The 21,753-nt window shown below is 38.3% G+C and overlaps 1 protein-coding gene across 5 annotated transcripts in view; it reads right to left on the bottom strand.

Annotated features, from left to right (window-relative positions):
* Window positions 1–227: 227 nt before the first annotated feature.
* RNF144B (ring finger protein 144B) overlaps window positions 228–21,753 on the bottom strand; it is a 168,719-nt gene continuing 147,193 nt past the window's right edge. For all 5 annotated transcript variants that reach the window (XM_074335176.2, XM_019734276.3, XM_074335175.2 and 2 more), the window contains 4 exons: window positions 16,386–16,590; window positions 14,365–14,509; window positions 10,925–11,014; window positions 228–9,761 (listed from right to left, as the gene is read on the bottom strand). In XM_074335176.2, the coding sequence (XP_074191277.1) occupies window positions 9,621–9,761; window positions 10,925–11,014; window positions 14,365–14,509; window positions 16,386–16,590 (581 nt within the window). In that variant the 3' untranslated portion in view covers window positions 228–9,620. The remainder of the gene's footprint in view (window positions 9,762–10,924; window positions 11,015–14,364; window positions 14,510–16,385; window positions 16,591–21,753) is intronic.

Raw genomic sequence — 21,753 nt, forward strand, 5'->3', positions numbered from 1 at the left:
TATAGCCCAATGTGTTCTTTCTCCTAAACCAGACTGAGCAACTTTAAGCAACTCATTGCCATATATTCATTTGTACAAAGAAGACACTGACTACAGTTTCATAATGATAATGGTAACCAAATAGACGTGCCTTCTTCAGTGTTCAGCTTCAGAACCATGTTTCTCAAACAGGCTTAGGTGGACCCCAGAGGTACACTGGGTACTGGAGAAAACAAGATAAAGATGAAGCATTTTTAAGACTTTAATTTTACTTAGGTAATATACAATGTTATCTTTAAATAATATGAACTAGATTATAATTTTTAGACGAATTTTAAAGACAAAGTTAGACAATAAAACAGGAGTTGTCAAGTAAGTTTCTAGTCCTCAGCAGTTCACTTTGGGCAGTATTTCCGGGTCAGGTCATCTTCTCTTCCTTCCAGGGGTGAATTCGTGTTCTTATACTCGTTGAGGATGTTATGTGGAAACGTTTGAGAAATACCCTATAGATTATAAATGGGTAATAGAAAAAAATAGAATCATTTCTCTTTTTTTTCATCATTTCCATTTTAAGATGCACTCAACATACATTTTTGTTTTCATTAAAGTGGGTAATAGAAATTAAGGCTAAAAATTTTTTCAAGTCTTTGTTTTACTTCCTTGGTTACGATATATTTGTGACATCAAACAGAAATACGAATAATGAGTTTTAGTACAACCACTCAAATTAAATGTTTCTCTCAAATGTTAAAAGCCCTAAGTGGAAACATTTTTTTACAAATGGGAACAATTATCTGTAAGAACAGCTTATTGTGGGTTTCAAATAATACATGGAAAAATAAACACATTTTAGTTAAAAAATAAAAACGTTTTTAATGCATTTTTTAAATATCTAACTTAATTTTTAATTTACTGGGTTTTTTTGTGTGTTTTTTTAATTTATTGGGGTGACAATAATTTACTGTTTTTGAAATGCAGAAGTAGTTTTGTGTCCTACTTTTGAAAATGAAACTTATTATTTAAGTCTGAATAAAAATGTCTTCATACCTAAGTAGATGTGCTTATCTATATACCTATCTACTACTCATTCACACATACACACACACACATATTCATGAGTGTGTGATATATATATATACACATATACATATATATATATATATATATATATATATATATATATATATACACACACATATATATATATATCTCGCTCAAGAACAGGCAACTAATTAACTCAAATCCATTGCTTTATTAGTCTGATTTGAACAGCTATAGATGCTATAGATATAGATATATCATATATCCCATATACCATCCATTAACACATATATTACCTTAAATTTATTGAAATTCACAGAACATGTAATGTGTACTAGAAACATAGAGAAAAATTACTCAACGAGTAACTGAATCTTAAAAAGAATCCTCATACTGACACAATCAGAAGAAATAGTCCATTGTGTGCTTCAGATAAGACATTGAGGTTCTAATGTTTTTAACATAAGTACTAGAGGAAATGTGCTCCTTGAAATTCCCCAAGCAAGTTTTGTCGTAAGTCTTTTTCAGCCATTAAGAGCTATAAACCAACCATGAAGTTCAACCATTGTTCTTTGAATTTATTTTATATAAACTGTTGATGTATTTCACATGTTTCTGGTATTATTCATAATTTAGTGCCTAGAGGCTTCTCTGGCAATTATCTGTTCCTTGCCTAAAAGAATTTCTCTTGTGCTAACTATTCTTGTGTATACGGGTCACACCATGGCTGCCGGTATTGTTTTTTTCATCTTACACAGAAGGTTAGATTTGAATTGAACCCAGAAAACAATCACTTTCAAATTTCTAGTTGAGGAACCGGAGACCAAGATAAATTGTAAATTGTCCAAATCCACAAGGGATTACTAGAGTTCTTTCACCTCTTCTAGTCTTCCATTTCTAGTCAGAAGAATCGCCATTCTAGTTCAAAACCTCTAAAGCATCAGACAGGCTCTGTATTACTGCACTGGGGCAGGAAAGAAAAAGAGGTGATGACTTTGACGTTCGATGCAGGCACCTCAGCAACAGGCAGCAACTGGTTAACTCAAATCCATTGCTTTACTGGTCTGTCTTGAGTGGAAATACCACCCTGTACTTTAAACCAGCTCTTGAAATTTGTCCTTCCTGAATCCAACATGAGATCAATCCAATTCTGAATCTTCTGAAAATTTGTTAAAAAAATGAGATCAGCACTTCAGAAGGTATAAAATGTCTAATCACTATGTCGTACACCTGAAACTAATATAACAGTGTAGGTCAACTGTAATTGAAAAATACATTTTCAAAAATACTAGAAAAAATTAAATTAAAAAAACGAGATCAGGTTTCTTCTAAGTCCATTTGGGAAAATCCGTCTCATGTAAAAACCAAGTGGTCCTCCCAAGGATGCCTTCCAGTAGCAGGGTTGCTGCTAACACCTTGGTCATGACTGGCTCAATTAAAACTTTAGATCAAAGGTTCCTTTGTAAGAAGCTAGATATTATTGCTCCCCCTCTCCCCTGAGTTTGTGATTTCTTCTAGCAGATACTATCACATCTGCAAACTGTTTCTTAGGGCTTCATAGGGCAGGGAGAGAGAACAGCAAAAAGTTAATTTCCTATTGAAAACAACAAACATAAACATGTTCCCATTAGCCACTGTAAATATAAAATGATGGAGGTCAGAGAGATGTGGAAGAGGCAGTCAAAGAGATCTGAAGTCTGAGAAGGGCTTGATGTGGCTTGCAGAGGAAGGGGGCTGCATTAAGGTAGGAGAAGGGAATGAATTCTGCCCACAACCGGGGAGATTGGACGAGAACACTGAGCCCCAAATGAGAACACACCTGGCTAACACTTTGATCTTTAGCTTGGTGAGACCCTGAGCAGAGAAGCCACCCACATCATGCCAAACTTTTGATGCACAGAAACTAAGGGTAATAACTGCGTTGTTTTAAGCCACTTCAAAATAAAATAAAATAATGTTCAGAGGTCCTGAGTTGGCTCATGCAAGATGTAGGTTCAAATTCTAGCTTTGTCACTAATCCTTTGTATGACCTTGTATCATGTCATCTAGACCCTGAATCTCATATCCCATCTGTAAGTTGGGGGAGGTGCATATTAACATCTACTTTCTAGAGTCGTATAATATGAAGAGCAAAATGAAACGTGCTTGAAAGTACTTCACACACCATATAGCATTATGTAAATGCAAGTGTTTTTTTTACAGTAAACCAAAATCATTGTGTTGATAAGAATTCTGTATTTTCTCTCCAGATAGCCTCCATTTTAATTGAGCATAACATTAGCTAAATGTTTATTTGTGAAATGCTTCTTTGTGAAAAAGCAACATAATACAATTTTTAAAATCTAAAAAGACAATGTATTTACTGAGGTCATTCATCCCTCAATGCACTTTTACAAGTTTGAAATCTATTAGCCCCCCTCCTCTCCTTTGGGATTGGTGTCTGGCTGAAAACTTGTTACCCACACTCATAGCTATAGTACACACAGTATAATGTACCACAGGACTGCAATGGCTCCCCATCCTCTCGCCTGCTAACAAACACTTAGAAGCACTTTGACATTCATGATCTCATACACTCCTCCTAAGCCTGAGCTAAGCCAGATACAATGATGTTGTATGATAAACGGCTGGCCCTGTACCACACCACCAGTGAAGAGCAAAGTCAGGCCTGGAACTGAAGTCATCTTATTGCAAGCTGGGTGACTGTCTCCCCAACCCCCTCTGCCTGAATTGGCAGAGGGCAGAGAGAACAGAGGATGCTTACTGCTTGTTCTGTGCCCAGGGTGACACTACATTTGCCAACCCTCTCCCAATACTCCGTTCATGTGCCCTTGTGGTGCCAAAGTCCCAGGGCCAGGCTGGAATTTGGGACACACCACGCAGGGTGATGTGTGGATTTCTGGACTTGTTTGCTTTTAGTTAAACAAATTGGCTGGGCTTTCAAAAGTAAGTCCAGGTTGATCAATGATCAGAAGTCTCGTAACTCACCTCAAGAAGACCTTCGTGTTCATTTTTTGTGAATGTTTGCAATAGCACTAATATTAACCACCCATGCACTTCTCCAAGAAGAAAATATACCCCTCGAATCATGCCAGGTCATTAAGGAACTACCAGGTAAAATGGCCAATATTAGACTTAATCTCCTTCTCATCAACAGCCTAAATTCTAGTTTTAACACACAAAAAAAGGAAAACATAAAATTGTACTGATAAATTGAAAAACAGCAGAAAATGGGATTCAAAACATAACTTCTTTATACACATCAGAAGTTCCTCGAATAGGTTCATTATTTAGAGCCTCATTTCTTGTTTTTGAAACTGCCAGTCAGTTAATTTATTTAATGATAGGCCACAAGTACACATTGGAGTACAAGCTAGTGATGTTAATAGGAAAGGATTTGGACCTAAGTTAACCATCGCTTTGAGTCTTGATTGTGAACATTAAAAGGAACCTCTGAGAATGTACTCTGTATTTGTGTGGAAGAGGCAAACATTTTGGCATTTGAAGTAAGTATAATTCTAGGTGCAACGTTAGCAAGTCAGATACACACCACCTAGTTATTTAATGAGTCACCTTCCATCACCTGCCCTTCTCCTCCAGTTGAACCTCATGGAGTGACTGGGTTTTATCTCAGGGAATGGCCATCTGCGATAGGCATGCTGTCAAACTCACCAAAACAGAGTCAACACAATTATTTGAAATAAGTTATTCTCTTGCATCTACGGCCACTGATGCAACTAATTGAAAGGGGAGTACATTCTCTTGGAACTCACATATATGGGAGTAAAGGCTCAGAATTACTGATGAATGAAAGGGCATTAGAGTACTTTCAAGGAATCTGGCATTCTTTTTGTGGCTGCCACTCATAATATGACCCTTAGCAAGACATGAACACAAAACCATTGCTTTTTCTATGAAATGGATCTGTTCCATTTATCTCAGGATTGTTCTCAAAGTTCTTTAAAAAGTATATGTTAAACCTCATTTGTAACAGCTTTAAAAAATAAATAAGTATATGTAGACATATATAAACATATCATTGCTGTTACTTGAAATTAATTTTTCTCAAATGTACAGTTGGATAGTATCTTTAAAGTCGAAAAAAACCTAGATTTATTACCTAACAAATGGAAATAATTGAATTACTGAACAACCTAATTACAATTCTCCTCCAAATTCACTAGATTCATAATTTACATTGCAATGAGTCTGCTGATTAGGCATTGATTAAAATCACTGCTGTATAAAATTGTTCATTCAATAAGTCTTTGGGAATGCAAATTCAAGTTTAGCAAACAATAAGCACACTTTAAAAATGAAATAATGTTGACATTCTAGGAGACAATTAAGCAAATTAAGAAACCATAACTCAAAATGTTTTAAAATGATCTTACTGATTTCCTCAAAATTGAATTAAAAAATGAAATTTCAATTTATAAGTCAATTATAAACCTCAGCAGTCAGGTATCATACTAGAAACATCTAATATTTAATAACAAGGCATCAACACCAGTATCAGAATGTGAGCTTTCAGTTTTGCAGAAACACAAGTTCTAGTTGTTAACCAACTTCTGGCACTTAGCTTTAGGGGAGGCCTGCCTTGAATACTAATCAAATGGAAATGACCTTAAGTTAACTCTCTAATGTAAATCCTTTTTTAAAATATTGTGACAAGAAAACACATTCCTTTAATAAACTTTTGGAAGGTTAGAACTGACCTTAGAGAGTATATAGTTCAACCCTTATTTTACAGAACTAATGACTGTGATGCCCAGCGGTATTTTTTATTAGAATGATCAAAGACCTAAATTATTGGTTATTTCTCTGGATAAGGATCAATGCCTGTGCACTGGCAGTTTAGAATAGCACACATACAAGAAAGTCTGCAACAACTAAAAGCATTACAGTTACTCCCATTTCTTTTAAGAAAAAAGGTAGCATGAGTTACTTCCATAAATTGAAGATTCTGGTACTTATTGTCAATTCTGAGCCTAGGTTTTAATAGCGACCTAGATGATAAAATTGAACGTGTCTGGAAACATGCAGCACAACAAAAGTTAACACACTTGATCTCCTGCTCCACATTTATTGGGGCTAGAGAGACTAAAACAGCTATTTTCCTCTCAAGTAATTGAAAAAATATGACAGCAATTTCTTAAATACGTGACAAGTTTTCAGACCACAAATCAACATGAGATGTAACAGCCTATAGATATCAATTGTGACAGCTTTATAAAATGTCATTCATCTAAGGCATTCTGAAATTTTCTTTAAAGCTGTACACATACATACATGATTCTATATACATAAAGGTATCCATTCATGAACAGAAAGTCCTTTAGAAGCACTGTCTAGGAGAGTCTAAAATAATACATATTTAGATTCTGAATAATTTTTAAGAGACAATTTGGGATTCCAAGTAACAGTGATTTATATTCAAATACACATGTAAATTTTCAGACCTGGATAGGTAAGACTTTTGTTATGCAGGCTAAAAGGAAATTCACACTGTGAATTATTCATTTTTCAAAGACTTCCTTCAAAAGAGAGATTTCAAGTCCAGAGCAAACATCCATGGCATGAACAAACAGGATACCTAGGATTCTAAAATGTGTTCCCACATGGCTTTCCTCCTCACCTCCCTGCCTAAGAACAAGAGAAAAATTCCTAGAAGGAGCAAAAGCTAGATGTGCCATTACATCCAGTAGTGTTTCTAGATGCTGGGTTATTGTATCGATTATATTTTTGGTGAACGATTTTTTATTTTTATTTCAAATGGACTATACCACTCTAAACACAAAGGTTTTTGCCACACATCCAAACATTACCAGATTTCTTTCTAGTACAGAACAAGAATCACTAGGAAAGGACAAAGTTCACAAACAGAGGGAGGAGACCAGGTTAAAGTCTTTCACTGGCCAATTATCCAAAATGGCAACATCAGTCTGTTACCAAAATTGTCAGCTCTCTACTTTTATAAACAAAATCTCTAGATCGGCTTACATCTTACCCTTTGATGCACCAGAGATATATTTGGGTTTTGCCTACCAACGGGTCTCTGTTGATTCTGACGATCTTACACAGGCCAATTTGTTCAGCTACTTAAGAAAGAAGCCACGATTTTCCAGGTACTTTTCAATACTTAAAAACTTAAATTCAGTTATTTCAAATCTGTGTGACAAACAGTCCCCCCAAAAAGAAAAAAAAAAAAAAGTAGCTAATTCTGTTATAGTATCTCTGACAAGTTCCTTCAGTTTTGCTGAGGAAATAACTTAGATGTTTTCTTCCACTTTACTTCAAATTGCGGAGCTCCACTTCTAATAACACAACCTTTTAGGTTACTGGAAATCAGCCCGTTTCAAGATTTTGTGTGGAACCAAGTTTGGAGAGTTTACTAATCGAGGAGGAGTACATTGCCACTACTGACATTCTTGATACAAAAATTCAATTTCAGTTGAGTTCCTGTGATCCCCTGAGCAGTTATAAATGCCCTTTACTGTAATGAGGCAGTGTAAGACAAAGCAAATAATTCAAATACATGTACATTTATATTTATACTAATATGAAACACATTGATAGAAGACAGTATTGATTTTTTTCCTGAAGTGTTTAGTGTTTCAAAGGAACATAAAAACACTTAACATTGAGAAATTTCTAATAAATGATTAAAAATGCTTTTGGTTGGCTGCCATTCAAAAGTTTTCCCCGAGTTCTCATCAATGTGCTATACAAACTGTAAAATATACATGACCAAAACAATAAAAATATACATGACCAAAACTACTATACATATGTCAGACATCAATATGTACATGTGAATTAAAGTTCCTTAAATATACACATCACCACTTAAGAATACATTCCATTACATACGCGTAAGCAAAGCATCATTCTTTACTAACAGGTCCAGGATAGCAGCAATTTAATAATCTAGTTATCCAGTTACCTCAGAAAACGTCACATGTCCTGATAGTTCCTGACGTGGTATCCCTGGCTTCCAGGAGAGTTCTCCATTAACATTTAATACAGTTCTCATGAGGCACCAGGTTACATTACTAATGGCAATTATATCATCCTGTCATTGGAGAAAAAGTTATTGACCTTTCAAAACCCATTTATTCAAAATCTGACTAAGGGTATAATGGGAAAAATTAGTTACAATGAGGTGATACAAATCCAAACTATTAAAGATTATAAAGCTTTAACATTTTCTTTCTTACATATTTGTGTGGTTTTATCAGTGCCTTGTACATACAGGAAAGTATTCAGATTGCCTTAACAGATACTAAACTCTGCTGACAAGACAGCTGCTCTGAATTGTGTCTGAAAATACTCAGTTTTACAAACTGAGATGGCATGATGTCATACTAAGCATTGTTTTAAAAGAGTCACGTTTGTGAGTCTACACCTTTGGGTAAGTTAAGAACTTGCAACCAAAATTTACATATATAATATGCAAAAAATCTTCAGGTTGATTTCAAATAAACCATATTAGTCACAGAAGGAAATATACGAGTAGAACGCCTTTTACCTACACATTTATTTTGTGCGTACTATTGTGTGTAATAACACACAATATTATTTTGTGTGTATACCCATGCATGCCCAATGGATAGAAATTCTAGGTAGACAGCAAGTTATATGGATTCTAAATGTACGTGTGGATTTTAATATTCACTCTTGGTGTGTACTTTTTAAGGTCCAATTCTAAATCTACTGGGTATATGAACACAGAGCTCAAGAAAAGTCCCTGTTATCTCTGATGAAGGTTTTGAACCTCTGCCACTCCATCCATATACTTCATGTAAAACAAGCTTGTAGACTGCAGCTACTGGCTGTAAGAGAAGAGTTTATCACCTTAAACAAGTTATACTTGCCAAGGGAGAGAGACTAAATTAGACCATATTGTTTTACATGCTGAAACCTTTTTACTGGGAGGGGACAACTCCCTCTGCACAGCAGTTTCTCCTGCTTGAAGCTGAGATCACACAAGGAGAAACCTATTGTGTTTCAGCCAAGTCACCGTGGGAATGCTGGGAAAGCACACCCAGTAGCTGGCAGAGGCAGAACCACAATATCGACTTCTAAGATAAGCAGCCTGCTTTATCGCACTTTTGAGAATTTTCCCTGAAACAATTTTATCCATCGGTTCCCCCCATGTTTCCCATGGTGGTCAAATCAACACAGAACAGACTCCGGCTTCTCAGTTATCATGTGTGTTGCCAACCATGACAACACCTTTATTTTACTGGATGTTTACTCAGGCTCCTTGAATCTGGCTGGAAGTTGAATAGTCCAGTGGGATCCTTCAGATGATAAAATGATGATGTGTTAGTCTCTCCCCAGGAACCTGAAGCTTCTGACATGCTCCATAGACGGAGCCTGGGCTGCAGAGCCCGATTCTCTTTACACAGGAACACACACACCACTGCTTGGCGTTTTCGGATGCCACAGGCGGGCAGGTATGTTTAAAGTCTGGACACAGAGGCACTTCCAAAGTTTGGCAAGAAGAAGGAGGACAGTTCACTAAGTGGGGCTTTATCACTGTGCTGTCTCGTGTGTATAAGACATCTCTGGCACACGGATATAGACAGAGGTCTTTAGGTTGTAGATGGGTCATGCTTTTTCTTCTTGCCCCGACAGGACTTGCAGACACAACAGATTATGCACGGGGACGCCAGGAGCAGCAAGGGGGAAGTCACCAAGGCAACAATGCCCAAGCCCACAAGAATCCCAACCACCTGGAAATTTAGGAAAAAACACAAAACCCATTTCAGCAGTTACATTTTCCTATATGTATACTATACCATCAGCTATGGATGGAATGCTATGTCCCCTCAAAGTTCATGGAACCCTAATCCCCAATACGATGATGTTGCAAACGGGGGCCACTGGGAGGTAATTAGGACATGAGGGTGAAGCCCTCATGAAGGGATTAGTGCCCTTATAAGAAGAGACAACAGAGAGCTTGCTTTCTCTCTCTCCACCCTCTGCCATGTGAGGACACAGTGAGAAGATGGCCATCTGTAAATCATGAAGAGAGTCCTCACCGGAACCCAACCCTGCTGTCACCCTGATCTCCAATTCGCAGTCTCCAGAACCATGAGAAATACATTTCTGTTGTTGAAGCCCCCCAGTCTGTGGTAATTTGTTGTAGCAGCCTGAAGTGACTAAGACACCATCTTGGGCACAAAAAACAGTTACAATTATGGGACCTTTCAGCCAGTGCCCAGCAATGGTCTGAACTGAATAAACCAGGAAGATACCAAAGACTAAATCAAAGATGAGAAGAACAAACCAAATGCGAACTCAGGCTCTGGCACAAGCTCAGTAACATCATGAAATGTTGGTGTTGGCTCTCTATCTGAGTTTCCTCAACAGTCTCATAGGGATGTTAATAATGATTACTAGCCTATTAACACTGACTCCTTCAAAAGGAACAGGGCCTTTAATAAATATGAAATACTATTAAAAATAAACCAGGACTCCCTTTGAACCTGTCCCATAAACACACAATGGCATGTACAGAAGGATGGATGTCCCAGCAGAGGCTCACGTGTTTTAGAGCACTGCCTTTCAGAGCAAATATGCCTTAAAGGACTTTAGGAAAGTCATTCCACCATTTTTTTCAGGAAGAAAGAACATCTGCCTTCATTCTGCAGGTCACTGTTAATTACTTGGCTGCTCTGGTGCCCTGCCCCTCCACTTCTCTCCAACAGTCCTGTGCTCATGAATTAAGTTCAGGCAGCTCCTCCACTACTTTTCCCTAACCCTGCCCCAGGACTCCTCCGAACCTCCTAGAATGGGTAAGCAGGAGTAAAGCAGGGAGGATTAACAGGTAGACTTTTTAAGCCACCTTAAGTCTGGTTTGGTTTATTTCATACACCTTTTAAGGTCAGGGTACCTGTGTTCGGTTCCACATCACTGAGGCTCTTGAGTGGCCGAGCTTATTCCTGCATGGCCCTTTGTCATAATGTCTGAGGAAAATGTCATTCTGAAAAACAAAGAGAGCAGTTTCTGTAAACATGCAGTTTTGAATAGTGAGCTGGATACTAACCACATCGGATCACCTCAGGGGAAGGCTCTTTCTGGTGTAGGAATTCCAAACCCATCATCTTTAGACTATGTCTCAGTAGTTTTGTAAATCACCAGTGAAAATAGATCTAATCAGTGAGACTGTTGAATGAGTCTAAAAGAGATTAATGACCTGACCAATTATCTTTGAAAGGTAGCTCTATCAGAGGTGTGATACGGAGTGGGAGGAGTGTGAGCAAGACAGCTAAAAGGTGGTGTACAAAGAAAACAAGGTGATAAAATGCCAGTGACTGAGATGGAAAAGAGAAAAATGCACTCATGAGATATTAAGAAGGTAACTACCTAGGTGGGGAAACAGTGAGAAGAAATCACAGATGGGGAGAAAATCACTGGGTAGAAGGCAGTGTTTTTGTTGAGAGAAATGACAACAGAGATGGATTTTGTTGGGAGGTGATGACCACAGTTTGGACATGTTGAACTTGAGAGATACTTGAGACATTCACGGAGTATCGTTATAAAGGCAGCTGGTTACATAGATGTGGAGAAAAGACTTGGGAATCAGTGTACAGGGGTGAAAGAAAACACAGGAGTAGATGAGATGACCCAGGGAGAGTGTGGACTGAGAAGCAAAGAGGCTGCCGAACACAAACATGTAAGAATGGGTCAAGGAAGAGCCTGGAAAGAAAACTGAAGTAGCCAGAAATATAGAAGGGAAACCTGAAGAGATGGAATCACTGAAACGGAGCCGGTCAAGATGTTAACGGAGAAGAGAATCTACGTAAGAGGACGACTGAAGTGTTCCTTGGATTTTACCCAAAAGAAATCACTCAAAGCCTTGGAAGAATACAGTCAGGGTGTGACGAGGTGGCAATCTGAGCACACAGCAATGACTGGAGGTCAGTAAGTGTCCACAGCTCAAGGTGATTATGCTGTTGAGCTGCTAAAGGAACAAGAGAAATAGAATGGCAGTAAGGGAAGACGTAGGCTTGAGAAAAGTGTTACTTGTTTTTAAATGGGATACAGTTGAATGGGTGGATAAGTTAGAGACTAGAGAGTGGAGAGTAGAAGCTGAAGTCATGGGAGAGAGAAGAGATAACTGAATGGGACAAGTCACCATGGTTCCCAAAGCAGAAGATTTAAAAATGCCTCATCCTCTGAAACAGCAGGGAAGAGGATCAAGGCAGGAACACCCTCAATGCCCGAGCAAAATTCAAAATCCCTCTGTTTGGTGTCTGTCTCAGGGTTGGCTTTCGGACAATCACCCTTCTCCTAGATTCATGCTCTAAAACTTTCCTATAAACAAAGATCAACACCACCATCTGACACAGAACACTTAGCTACAGAAAAAACAAGCCAATGCCAACAAGCTAGTGCCCCTGGCTAAAACCAAGAAAATGAGATCTCAGAAAACAATGACCAGAAAAAGATGCTGGGTATCCAGGCACTTAACATCTGTACCGTTTCATCTCAAGTCCCAGAACAGTACAAGTGACAGAACAGTGTGTTCTTTGCAACACCATACCATAAACACATTTCAGCCAGAGGATGGAGAGATCTGGTGCACATACTTGTTCCCTTACACTCTTGCTTCCTAAGGAGAACCTCATGGGCTCAGCCTCCTTGAGGATCTGAACCCAATTAATATTCTGGTTAAACCCGAAGGAAAATTAAAAAAAGATTTATTGCATTTGTAAAACATGAGGAGTGTACAATCAGTCAAAGCCTCATTCAGAAGATCACTCATTTGGAATTATGAAAGGTCTCGAATATCAAAATGATTGTAATTCAAGGGGTTATAACAATTTTTTTAAAAAAGAATGAAAACACTTCTTTCAACCTGAGCTGCTGAGCTTCTAGAGTCTAAAGTGTCAATTTTCTTCTCCTCAATTTATACCTGTTCTTGAACACTGACGTCAAGCTGGTTAAGGTTCTTACTCAGAGATGTCATCCTAAACAACTTACTGAATTTTCAGTTAAAAATCAGGCAGGTGGTGGCCAGCATGCGTCCTGTGTTAACTGCACACTCACTCACCGAGTGGTTATGATACTAAAGCACTGCATGCATTGCTTATTGAATTGAAGCAAACTAAGCAATTAAAATGGAAAGCTGAGAAAAGAAAGACCACCCAACAATGACTGAGGGCTTACCCTAATATGGACATATTTTATAGGTCCAAATTGCCAAAATAGGGAATACATATCTTTAAATAACTTAGGCTACCCCAAGCTTTAAAACACTATAATTGAAAACAGTACAATTCTCAACAATCCTTCACACCACCTTTTAACTCTGAGGTCACCATTAGCCTTAGCACAGGACTGAATGAAACTACACCTGAATTTGAGAAGACATGCTTCATGAAGGATGCAGGAAAAGAACAATTACACCAGATCCCTTTATCTGGGAAGGGAGCCCTAAAAACAGAAGTAATACCACTGTCGCGCCAGGGAATGAGACAGCTAAATTATGAGATACAGCACTGATTTAAATGGCCTTTTTTCTTTAAATTCAAAAAGAAAGAAACAACCTACTTTCGGTAGGCAGAATAATTGCTCCCCTAAAAGGCCCATGGCCTATTTCCCAGAACTTGTGAACATACTACCTTACGTGGCAAAAGGGATTTTGCAAAGTGTGATTAAATTAAGACCTTGAGATGGGGGAGAGTATCCTGTTTTATACAGATGGGCCCAATCTAATCACATGGGTCCTTTCCCAGCTGTGGTCAGAGGGCATGCCTGCAAGCTCTGACTATGGAAGAAGGGTCAGAGATGTGATGTTGCTGCTTTTGAAGATGGAGAAAGAGGCCACAAGCCAAGGAATGCCAGCAGCCTCTAGAAGCTGAAAAAGGTTGAGAAATTGAATCCCCCTTAGAGCTCACCCCCCAAAAAATACAGCCCTAACTACACCCTGATTTTAATCTGTTGACACCAATATCAGACTCCTAACGTTCGAAGTAAAGATAATAAATGTGTGCTGTTTTAACACAAAAGTTTGTGGTAATTTGTTACAAGAGCAACATCAAACTAATACGCTAACAACAGTCTTTTACATAATAGAATGAAAATGCCCAAAAAAGCCAGAAATGTCCCTAAAACAAAAGCTTGCCTTAAAAGCTTAGGTGACACACTAAGGTCATCAAAGAGAGGTTTTGCAGGCTCAGGAAGTCTCCTTAAGAAAAATAAATTCTTTAGCAGGACAAGAATAGGTAGGTTCAATATTTTCAAAGGAAAGCCTGTAGGATACCGGCGGTCGCACAGGTACAGCATGGAGAAAGACCATCGGAGCAGAGTCTGCCGCGTGGAACTTACGTCCAGGTTCTGGAGACAGTACCAGCAGAACGTGTGCTTGCAGTTCTTGCACATCATCTGAGCACAGCCTTCGTTGCGTTCGATATAAACCCGGCAGACTGGGCACTGCTTAATGGGGGCATCTGCATCTGTCCCAAAGAGGGCGCTAGAAGCAAAGTGGATGAGAAATTACAGGGTGGGCATGGAAAACAATGCCTGATTTTTATTTTTATTTTTAATGCTAGGACCTCAAAGGTGGACACTAACCTGAGCTGTGAGAAGAGTGAGCTGGGTTTAACTAATTAGTTAAATAATGCCCTTCTAGACTCAACTTTATGGTCATCAATGGAATTCCTAGAGCCCCTGATAGGTAGGTCCTGAACTCTTCCTTATCTGTGCTTATTTCATCCCCTAGGGAAACGGTGGGGGTAAAAACAGGAGAAACAGAGATTAGCTGTCCAGATAACGCAAAACAAAAAAGACCTTAATTTATTTATCTTTGGCTTTGAGTGAATGATATAATCCTATTTTCCACAGCTGGTTTAATCCATTGTTTTGCCAAATTATTATTTCGTTCCCTGAGCACACACTGTCTGAACAAAAAGCTCAAGAAGTCCGCTACACAGCAGACAAACTAGCTGAGGATCTAAGGAGGCACAGATAACCTATCTAACGATCTGTTCAAATAAACAAATGGAGGAGGTAGGCGGGAGTCAATAATCCTTTAAATGCCTAATGTCATTAAAAAGACCTGCTCCAAACAGATGTATAGGCCAACACAAGGTCACAGCCTAGAAGGGCACAGAAAATAAGGGAGGGAAGGTGGGGTGAGCCAGAACACAGGGGTGCACTTTAGCTACTGTTAATCAAAAACACCACCTGACACAGAGACATCAAGTTCAGAAAGTACTGTCAAAACTATCATAAAATTCTGTACTCTCAATAACCTTATATAGCAGTGGGACAATTACAATTTTAATCCCCCCCCCCTTTTTTTTCAAATAGAGAAACTGTCTCTTAGAGGCTGAGTGACTTGCATAAGGTCACACCAATACCAAGTGACAATGTCAGAACTCAGTCCTCCCTCTGGGATCTTTACATTGTCCTGTGATGCTTGGGGAGCTTACTGCGGTGGTAGTGAAAATGTAGGCGGTATTGTGACACATGCCTGCCATGTCTGTTGGATTCTTTTTTTCCCCTTGATTTGTATGGTCTGAGATTCAAGCACAGTACCATAGAGAGGTAGCATGACTGTTCCTGAAGAATGGTTCTACACACTCTGAGGGCACTGGGTGACTAAGCCAACTGGACTGTAACACTGGTATTTCTGTTCTTGCTGATGTAGAACAGCCATAGCCTCAAGCAAAGCAAGGGATCAAACACAAAGGTCTCTCACTCTGGGCCCTGCTGCTGCCATAAAAACCCTCCCTACCGAAAGGTACAGATTTCATTGCTTCTCATCGTAACACAATCTCAACCTTGGCACCATCTTTTCAGAGCACAAAGTACTGAGAGATATGCTCTTTTCTCCTAGTACCTATGAATTTTGAACTGTACTTCACTGAAGGGCTGCTGTTTCTATTGTTGTATTCTCTGATATGATTGGCACACCTCACGAGCTAGCAATTTAATTAGGTAAGAAAATAATCTCTGCGCCACTTTGCAAGTAGGAAGAACGAGATATATAAATAGTAGGTGGTTATGGTACCCAAGCAAATGGCTGTGGACAAGCCATGACTTCCTATTGAGCACCAGTGGACCGTGTGCCTCTCTACCTAAAGAGAAATCAAAACTCATACAAACTCTAACTTTAGCAGTATTGGGAAGATTCTCCAGGGTAAATCACTAAAATCCCCTTAGAAATGCTTTTTCGGTTAATCTTTGTTAACAACTTACCAATCCTGAGACCCTTCTCAGGAAAGTTCTGCAGGTAAATAACAAACTCTAAATTCCATCACTAGATAACTCCTTCCCCGAGCCACATGTCTGATGTTTCTGAGAAAACTAGTGAATAATCCCAAAGACCAAATTTCCTTTCTTACCCATGCTCTGTTGGCAGGACAGCAGGCTGACTGTCTCTACAGGAGACTTCTGTGTGCCAAGCATCCTTGCAACATGAGCAGAACTTCAGGTGGCAAGAAGGGCACTCCACCAGCACAGGCTGTCCTGGGTCACCTGATGTGACATGGCACACTGTCTGACAGTCTGCGACGGGACACCACGTTCGGTAGGGGTCCAGATGAACTTCTAAAGCATAAAGAAAAAATGTGACGGTCTACCTGTCTTTCATTCAAACTTGAGGCTTTCTCCCCTTCATTTACTCTCTTTCATAGTCTAAGATTTATGGAAGCTTTGTACAACCAAGGGTGGTGATTTCTTCCTGGTGGATCCATACCTACAAGGTCATGCAGCACTGCCACATTTCTTAGAGTAGATACTAATGGACTAGATAAGCAGTGTCCTCACTAACCCAAATTTACAACTCTTTTGGAATATGTCTCACCTTTCAGCACTCAAAATAGGCAAAAATCTCAAGTCCCTTCTACAAGTATTTTGGGTACTATCTTGGAAGAAAATTGAACATGAAGAATTGACCACAGCAAAAGAAAAAAAAAATCACAAAAGAGTTTGTCCTTTTGGGCACTAAAAAATAAGTAGTGAGGTTTCTTCAGTTGTTTAGAGGGAAATTAAAAAATAAGGAAGAATCAAATAGTTTAGGGACCAAATAGTGTCAGTGTGGCTTAGCCAAAAAGTCAGATTAGCTGTCAATTTGGATAGTCTGCTGCCCTACCAATATATTATTTAGGGACAACTTGTAAACAAATAAACAAACAAACAAACAAAAAACCCCACATGCTCAAAAAAACAAAAGGTAGAGACTTTCACAGACCATAAAATGATGGTTTAGTCATACACCTCATCCGCTAATCCACGTGGCGTGCAGGAAAGAAGATAGGGTTGGGGGACGGATGATTCCATTTCTACTCAAATGTTTACAAATCTTGTTCAGTTTTCCAGTTTCTATTCAATAACAGTTCCTGTGTTCTTATCATATAATATGACCTTTAAGGGAACATATCACGTGAAATATAATGTTATTTGAGGCGTAGAGTAGCCTCTTTTTCTCTGAACCAATGTATTTTGCAAATTTTGAACTGATGAGTTTCTAGTTTTAAATCTCCTAAGGTTTGTGATTCTTGGAAATTTCCACACAGGAGGCAAAGAAAACCTAAGGGTGGTGCAAAAGGGACCTTGAAGGTTTTAAGTATGAGCTTAGTTTTAAAGGTAAGAATTTTACAAATTCAGAATCAGGGGGGGAAAGTCAGAAATGTTCCAGTAAACATTCTCCATTGATGTCTCACCTAGAAAATGCAACAATTGGATCTGTGCTAATTATACATTTTCACTCAAAAGGAGCATCCTTAAATATATTTCCTTATCTAACAATATGGGAGGTGGGGACAGGGGTTAGAGAATGATGGGCCAAATAGAATCAGAAAAGGGAAACCTATGATTCACAGATCTTCAGACCCCAAGAGAGATGAACCATCTCAGATCCCTAAGACTTTAAGACAGGCTGGTAAGAAAGTCAAAGGATAGAGACACACATATATGCTCCAAGGTCTTGGCCTCTTATTTCCACACCATTTATATTTTCATCCAAACTCTTACAACTGTTTCACAAATACTAAGCCCAAAGAAATGAAGGCTGGTATGGAACTTGGAGCTAAAGCCTCCACATCAAGTATCTACTTACCATCCATTCTAAATCATAGGTCTTTAAAAGTTTGATGATAAAGGTAAGTCTGTAGGTTAGAACCATGAATAAGAAGCCAATCAAAAGCTTTCCAACTTTTATCCAACTAATGCAAAAGAAGAGATTTACACATGTAATAAAGCAGTCCAATTTTACAAGGAACTAAGTGAGCAGAGGGGAGAGTCATAGAAGACAATTTGGGAATGGCAGTCAAGGGCCTGGTCACAGATTACGATGATAAAGCCTATGTGATGAGAAGCCATTGAAGGGGACGGCCATTTTGATCAGGGGACTGCCATGATATGATTCCCATTTTCAGAAGATGACTCTGGCTACTGTAGAAAGAATAGACGTTAACGGAACAAAGTAGCAGCAGAGAGCTCAATTAGGAGGCTATTGTAGTGATCTAATCCAAGGTGATAAACTGGATTATATGTTAGAAATGGAAGTACTGAAAATTTGGAACATAGTTTGAAGATGAAACTGTCAAGATTTCCTAAATAGAGATGCAGTTAGATGCAGTCATCCCAGTATTCAACCAATGACCTAGAAAGATACCTGGAATGTAATATTCATTGCGTAAATGAATGAAGCGACATAACAGAAGTAAGAAATAATATCTGTAGATCAATTCCCTATGGTAATAAAATGGTAAACAATGGTAATAAATGGCAAAGTTCTATATTGTTCAGCCCTGCATTCAGAAACTTCCAGAAAACAGAAACAAACTACCAAGAGAGATTTTTATAGGGCATCTTGGACTCTCTTGGAAAGGAGCTTCCCCTGATGGAACAAGAATCCAGACATACAGGTCTGGCCAGGTTACACTGAAAAGGCACCTGTCCTTCAGATTACCTTTCGTCCCTGCTTCTAGAAGAGCAGCTATAAGCAAAAGTCAGTATCGTTGTTTCCCCGAAAATAAGACCTAGCCAGACAATCAGCTCTAATGCATCTTTTGGAGCAAATATTAACATAAGACCCAGTCTTATATTATATAATATTATACTTATTTTACTATAATATAATATAATATTACTATAATCTTATTTTACTATTATATTAGACCGGGTCTTATATTGATATTTGCTCCAAAAGATGCATTAGAGCTGATTGTCCGGCTAGGTCTTATTTTGGGGGAAGCACGGTAGAAGCTAAAAGAGTTGTTTACTTTTTTTTAAATTATTGTAATTCCAATATGCCATTAAGAGCACAATTTAAAACACTACGACAAGTGGGGCCTACAGGCTAGATTAGCAAAAAATGAAAAAACACTGAGCGGGCATCACTCTTGGCAGCTAACAGGACTTCGCAAAAGCCAAGCCAAAAGGGAACAGATTGTGGAGACCAGTTGGGTGGGCCCAAATCGCTGAGAATGAACAAGAGCTGTCTTCTGCCCACTCTTTTCTCCACACCAACAAAAGGAAACTGAGGGGCAGGGGAGCGCCACAGGGTTAATGGGAGATTTTTAATATACTTTGTATTACTATTATGGTGAACTCAATTCTACCTCCCGGCTTTTGGCCTAGGTAACACAGTAATTACGGACATAAACAAAATGCACACATATCTAACATTTAAGGTTTACTTTCTTCCCCCTTCAAATTTCTTTTCCAAAGTTGGAAGAAAATGAACTAATGCATATTCAACTAATTTCTTCTGCATTGACAGTGATGGAAGCTTCACATCATTTTGAGATGGGGAAAAGTTGAGAAATCTAGAAAAAGAAAAACTTGGGGTCTGTGTAAATCAGCCCCCAACTAATAGTGCCCCAACACATTAATATGGACTTGCCTTAAAAGTGGTTAATTATAAATACTTACATCAGAGATAGACAAATTCATAGACTTGCACTGGACTTTACTTATGAAAATTAGGATTGATTACAGAAGTAAAGTCCCGTGACTATTTGATCTCAAGACTGCTTGTTCATGTAATTTTCGCAAGGCAGGAAACGCTATTTAAAACTCTTTTCTACTTCTGTATTCTGACAAGTATTGGGAAGTAGAAACATTCTAATAAAATAAAACTGCCATGAACCTAAAGACCATGTCTGATGACTGTTTTGTTTGTAAAAACTTAACTCAAGACCCTTGGTTTTCCCACCTGGAACTATCCGTATCAGATATGTGGAGTCTGTTATTCTGTAGTGTATTCCCTCCACTCACATGAGTGGTTTTTCTGCCATCCTCTACCATTGTGAGGCTATGACCAAAAAGACATCACATGAATTTTTATTATTGCGGGAAACACCAGGCACCCAAGCTAATTTAATCATCCACTGAAATAAATCAAACTGTTTTAACTTTTATGACCCACTGCATTTTTAATTATGCCAAACTTAATTTGCTTTTTGACATCTCAAAGAACAAAGGTCTTCTGCAAATAGTTAAAATGCAATTAAGTTAAACTGATCAGAATTAACATCTGTGACAGTAAATATACTCAAACAGAGGTGGCCATCGGCAGAGGAGTTGCTCTCAAGATAGTTGAAGAGAATTACAGAATTTCAAACTTGGAAACAACTTTTGAGGTTACTGCTATATTAGTACCCATAGAAGTTAGGAGTTTGCATAATGGGGTTAGTGAGTATATGACGGGATCAGGCCTTTTTCACTCCTAGCATACCATTCTCTATGTAAAAATATAATCATGCTATTAGATTTTACTTTCCACTATCACCATGGAAACCTTTTTCTTCAAAGCAGCAACTTTGAATGCTCCATCTCAGCAAGTCATGATCTCCTTGGAGGAGGTCAGAGAAAGTGGATTCATGCTTATAGTGAGAGTATAATGAAGGAAGGAAACAGATATGATAGGTGGTGTAAGGAATCTGCATTGATCATCAAATTTCTATACAACTGTCTAGAATCTAGGAAAACAAGGATGGAAGCATGCTGAAAAAGATTTGAATAAGGACAAAAAGAAAAGAGAAATGATATTATTATGCTATACACTCAGTCCAAAGGATGATCTAGATTCTGAAAGATGCTTTCTTAGTTGAATTTAGAAAACTGAGGAAAAGATAAGATTTAGTGGTGGCAATGATGATTAATAACAACAGTAACAATAATGGCACTGACAATTGACAGAATGGACATTGTGATACACAATGTTAACTAATGTATTCTCTACAGGAGCCCTAGGATAATCATTCCACTATTATACCTAATTTATAGATGAGGAAAGGGAACTGCATAAAGGGTGCAGCAAACATTTAATATTGTTCCTCTCCTTAGGGTCTCCTTTAGAAATGTCTTGCAGATATTTCAGTTTTCCGAGGAAAGCTGAAACATCTAGAGGGTGCTATTTTAGATTTAAAACTGATCAACAAGAAAGAACTGGATGGTAAAGTAGAGGAAACTTGAAGCTGAGGAGGAAGTATTAGCATTTAAAAAGACAGAATAGCTTAGGAAGGAAACCGTACACGTAGTCATACATGTACCACAAAACACCAGAAAAGCAGGCTCAACCCATTCACAATATTAGTATTTAATACATCCCAAGATCCCCTTCTGAACAGTTTCACAAAAAATGTTTTCATGGCGTAGACCTCAAAGTCACCTAGCTGGTAGGTCTATTATGTAAAAATGAGGTATATAATTTAGATAAAGATTACCCTAATCAAGTAAATTCCATTATGTAGCACTGTATTA

This window comes from Rhinolophus sinicus, chromosome 14 (assembly GCF_057876585.1).
Source record: "Rhinolophus sinicus isolate RSI-liver-muscle chromosome 14, RSI-T2T, whole genome shotgun sequence".
Classification (NCBI taxonomy): Eukaryota; Metazoa; Chordata; class Mammalia; order Chiroptera; family Rhinolophidae; genus Rhinolophus; species Rhinolophus sinicus.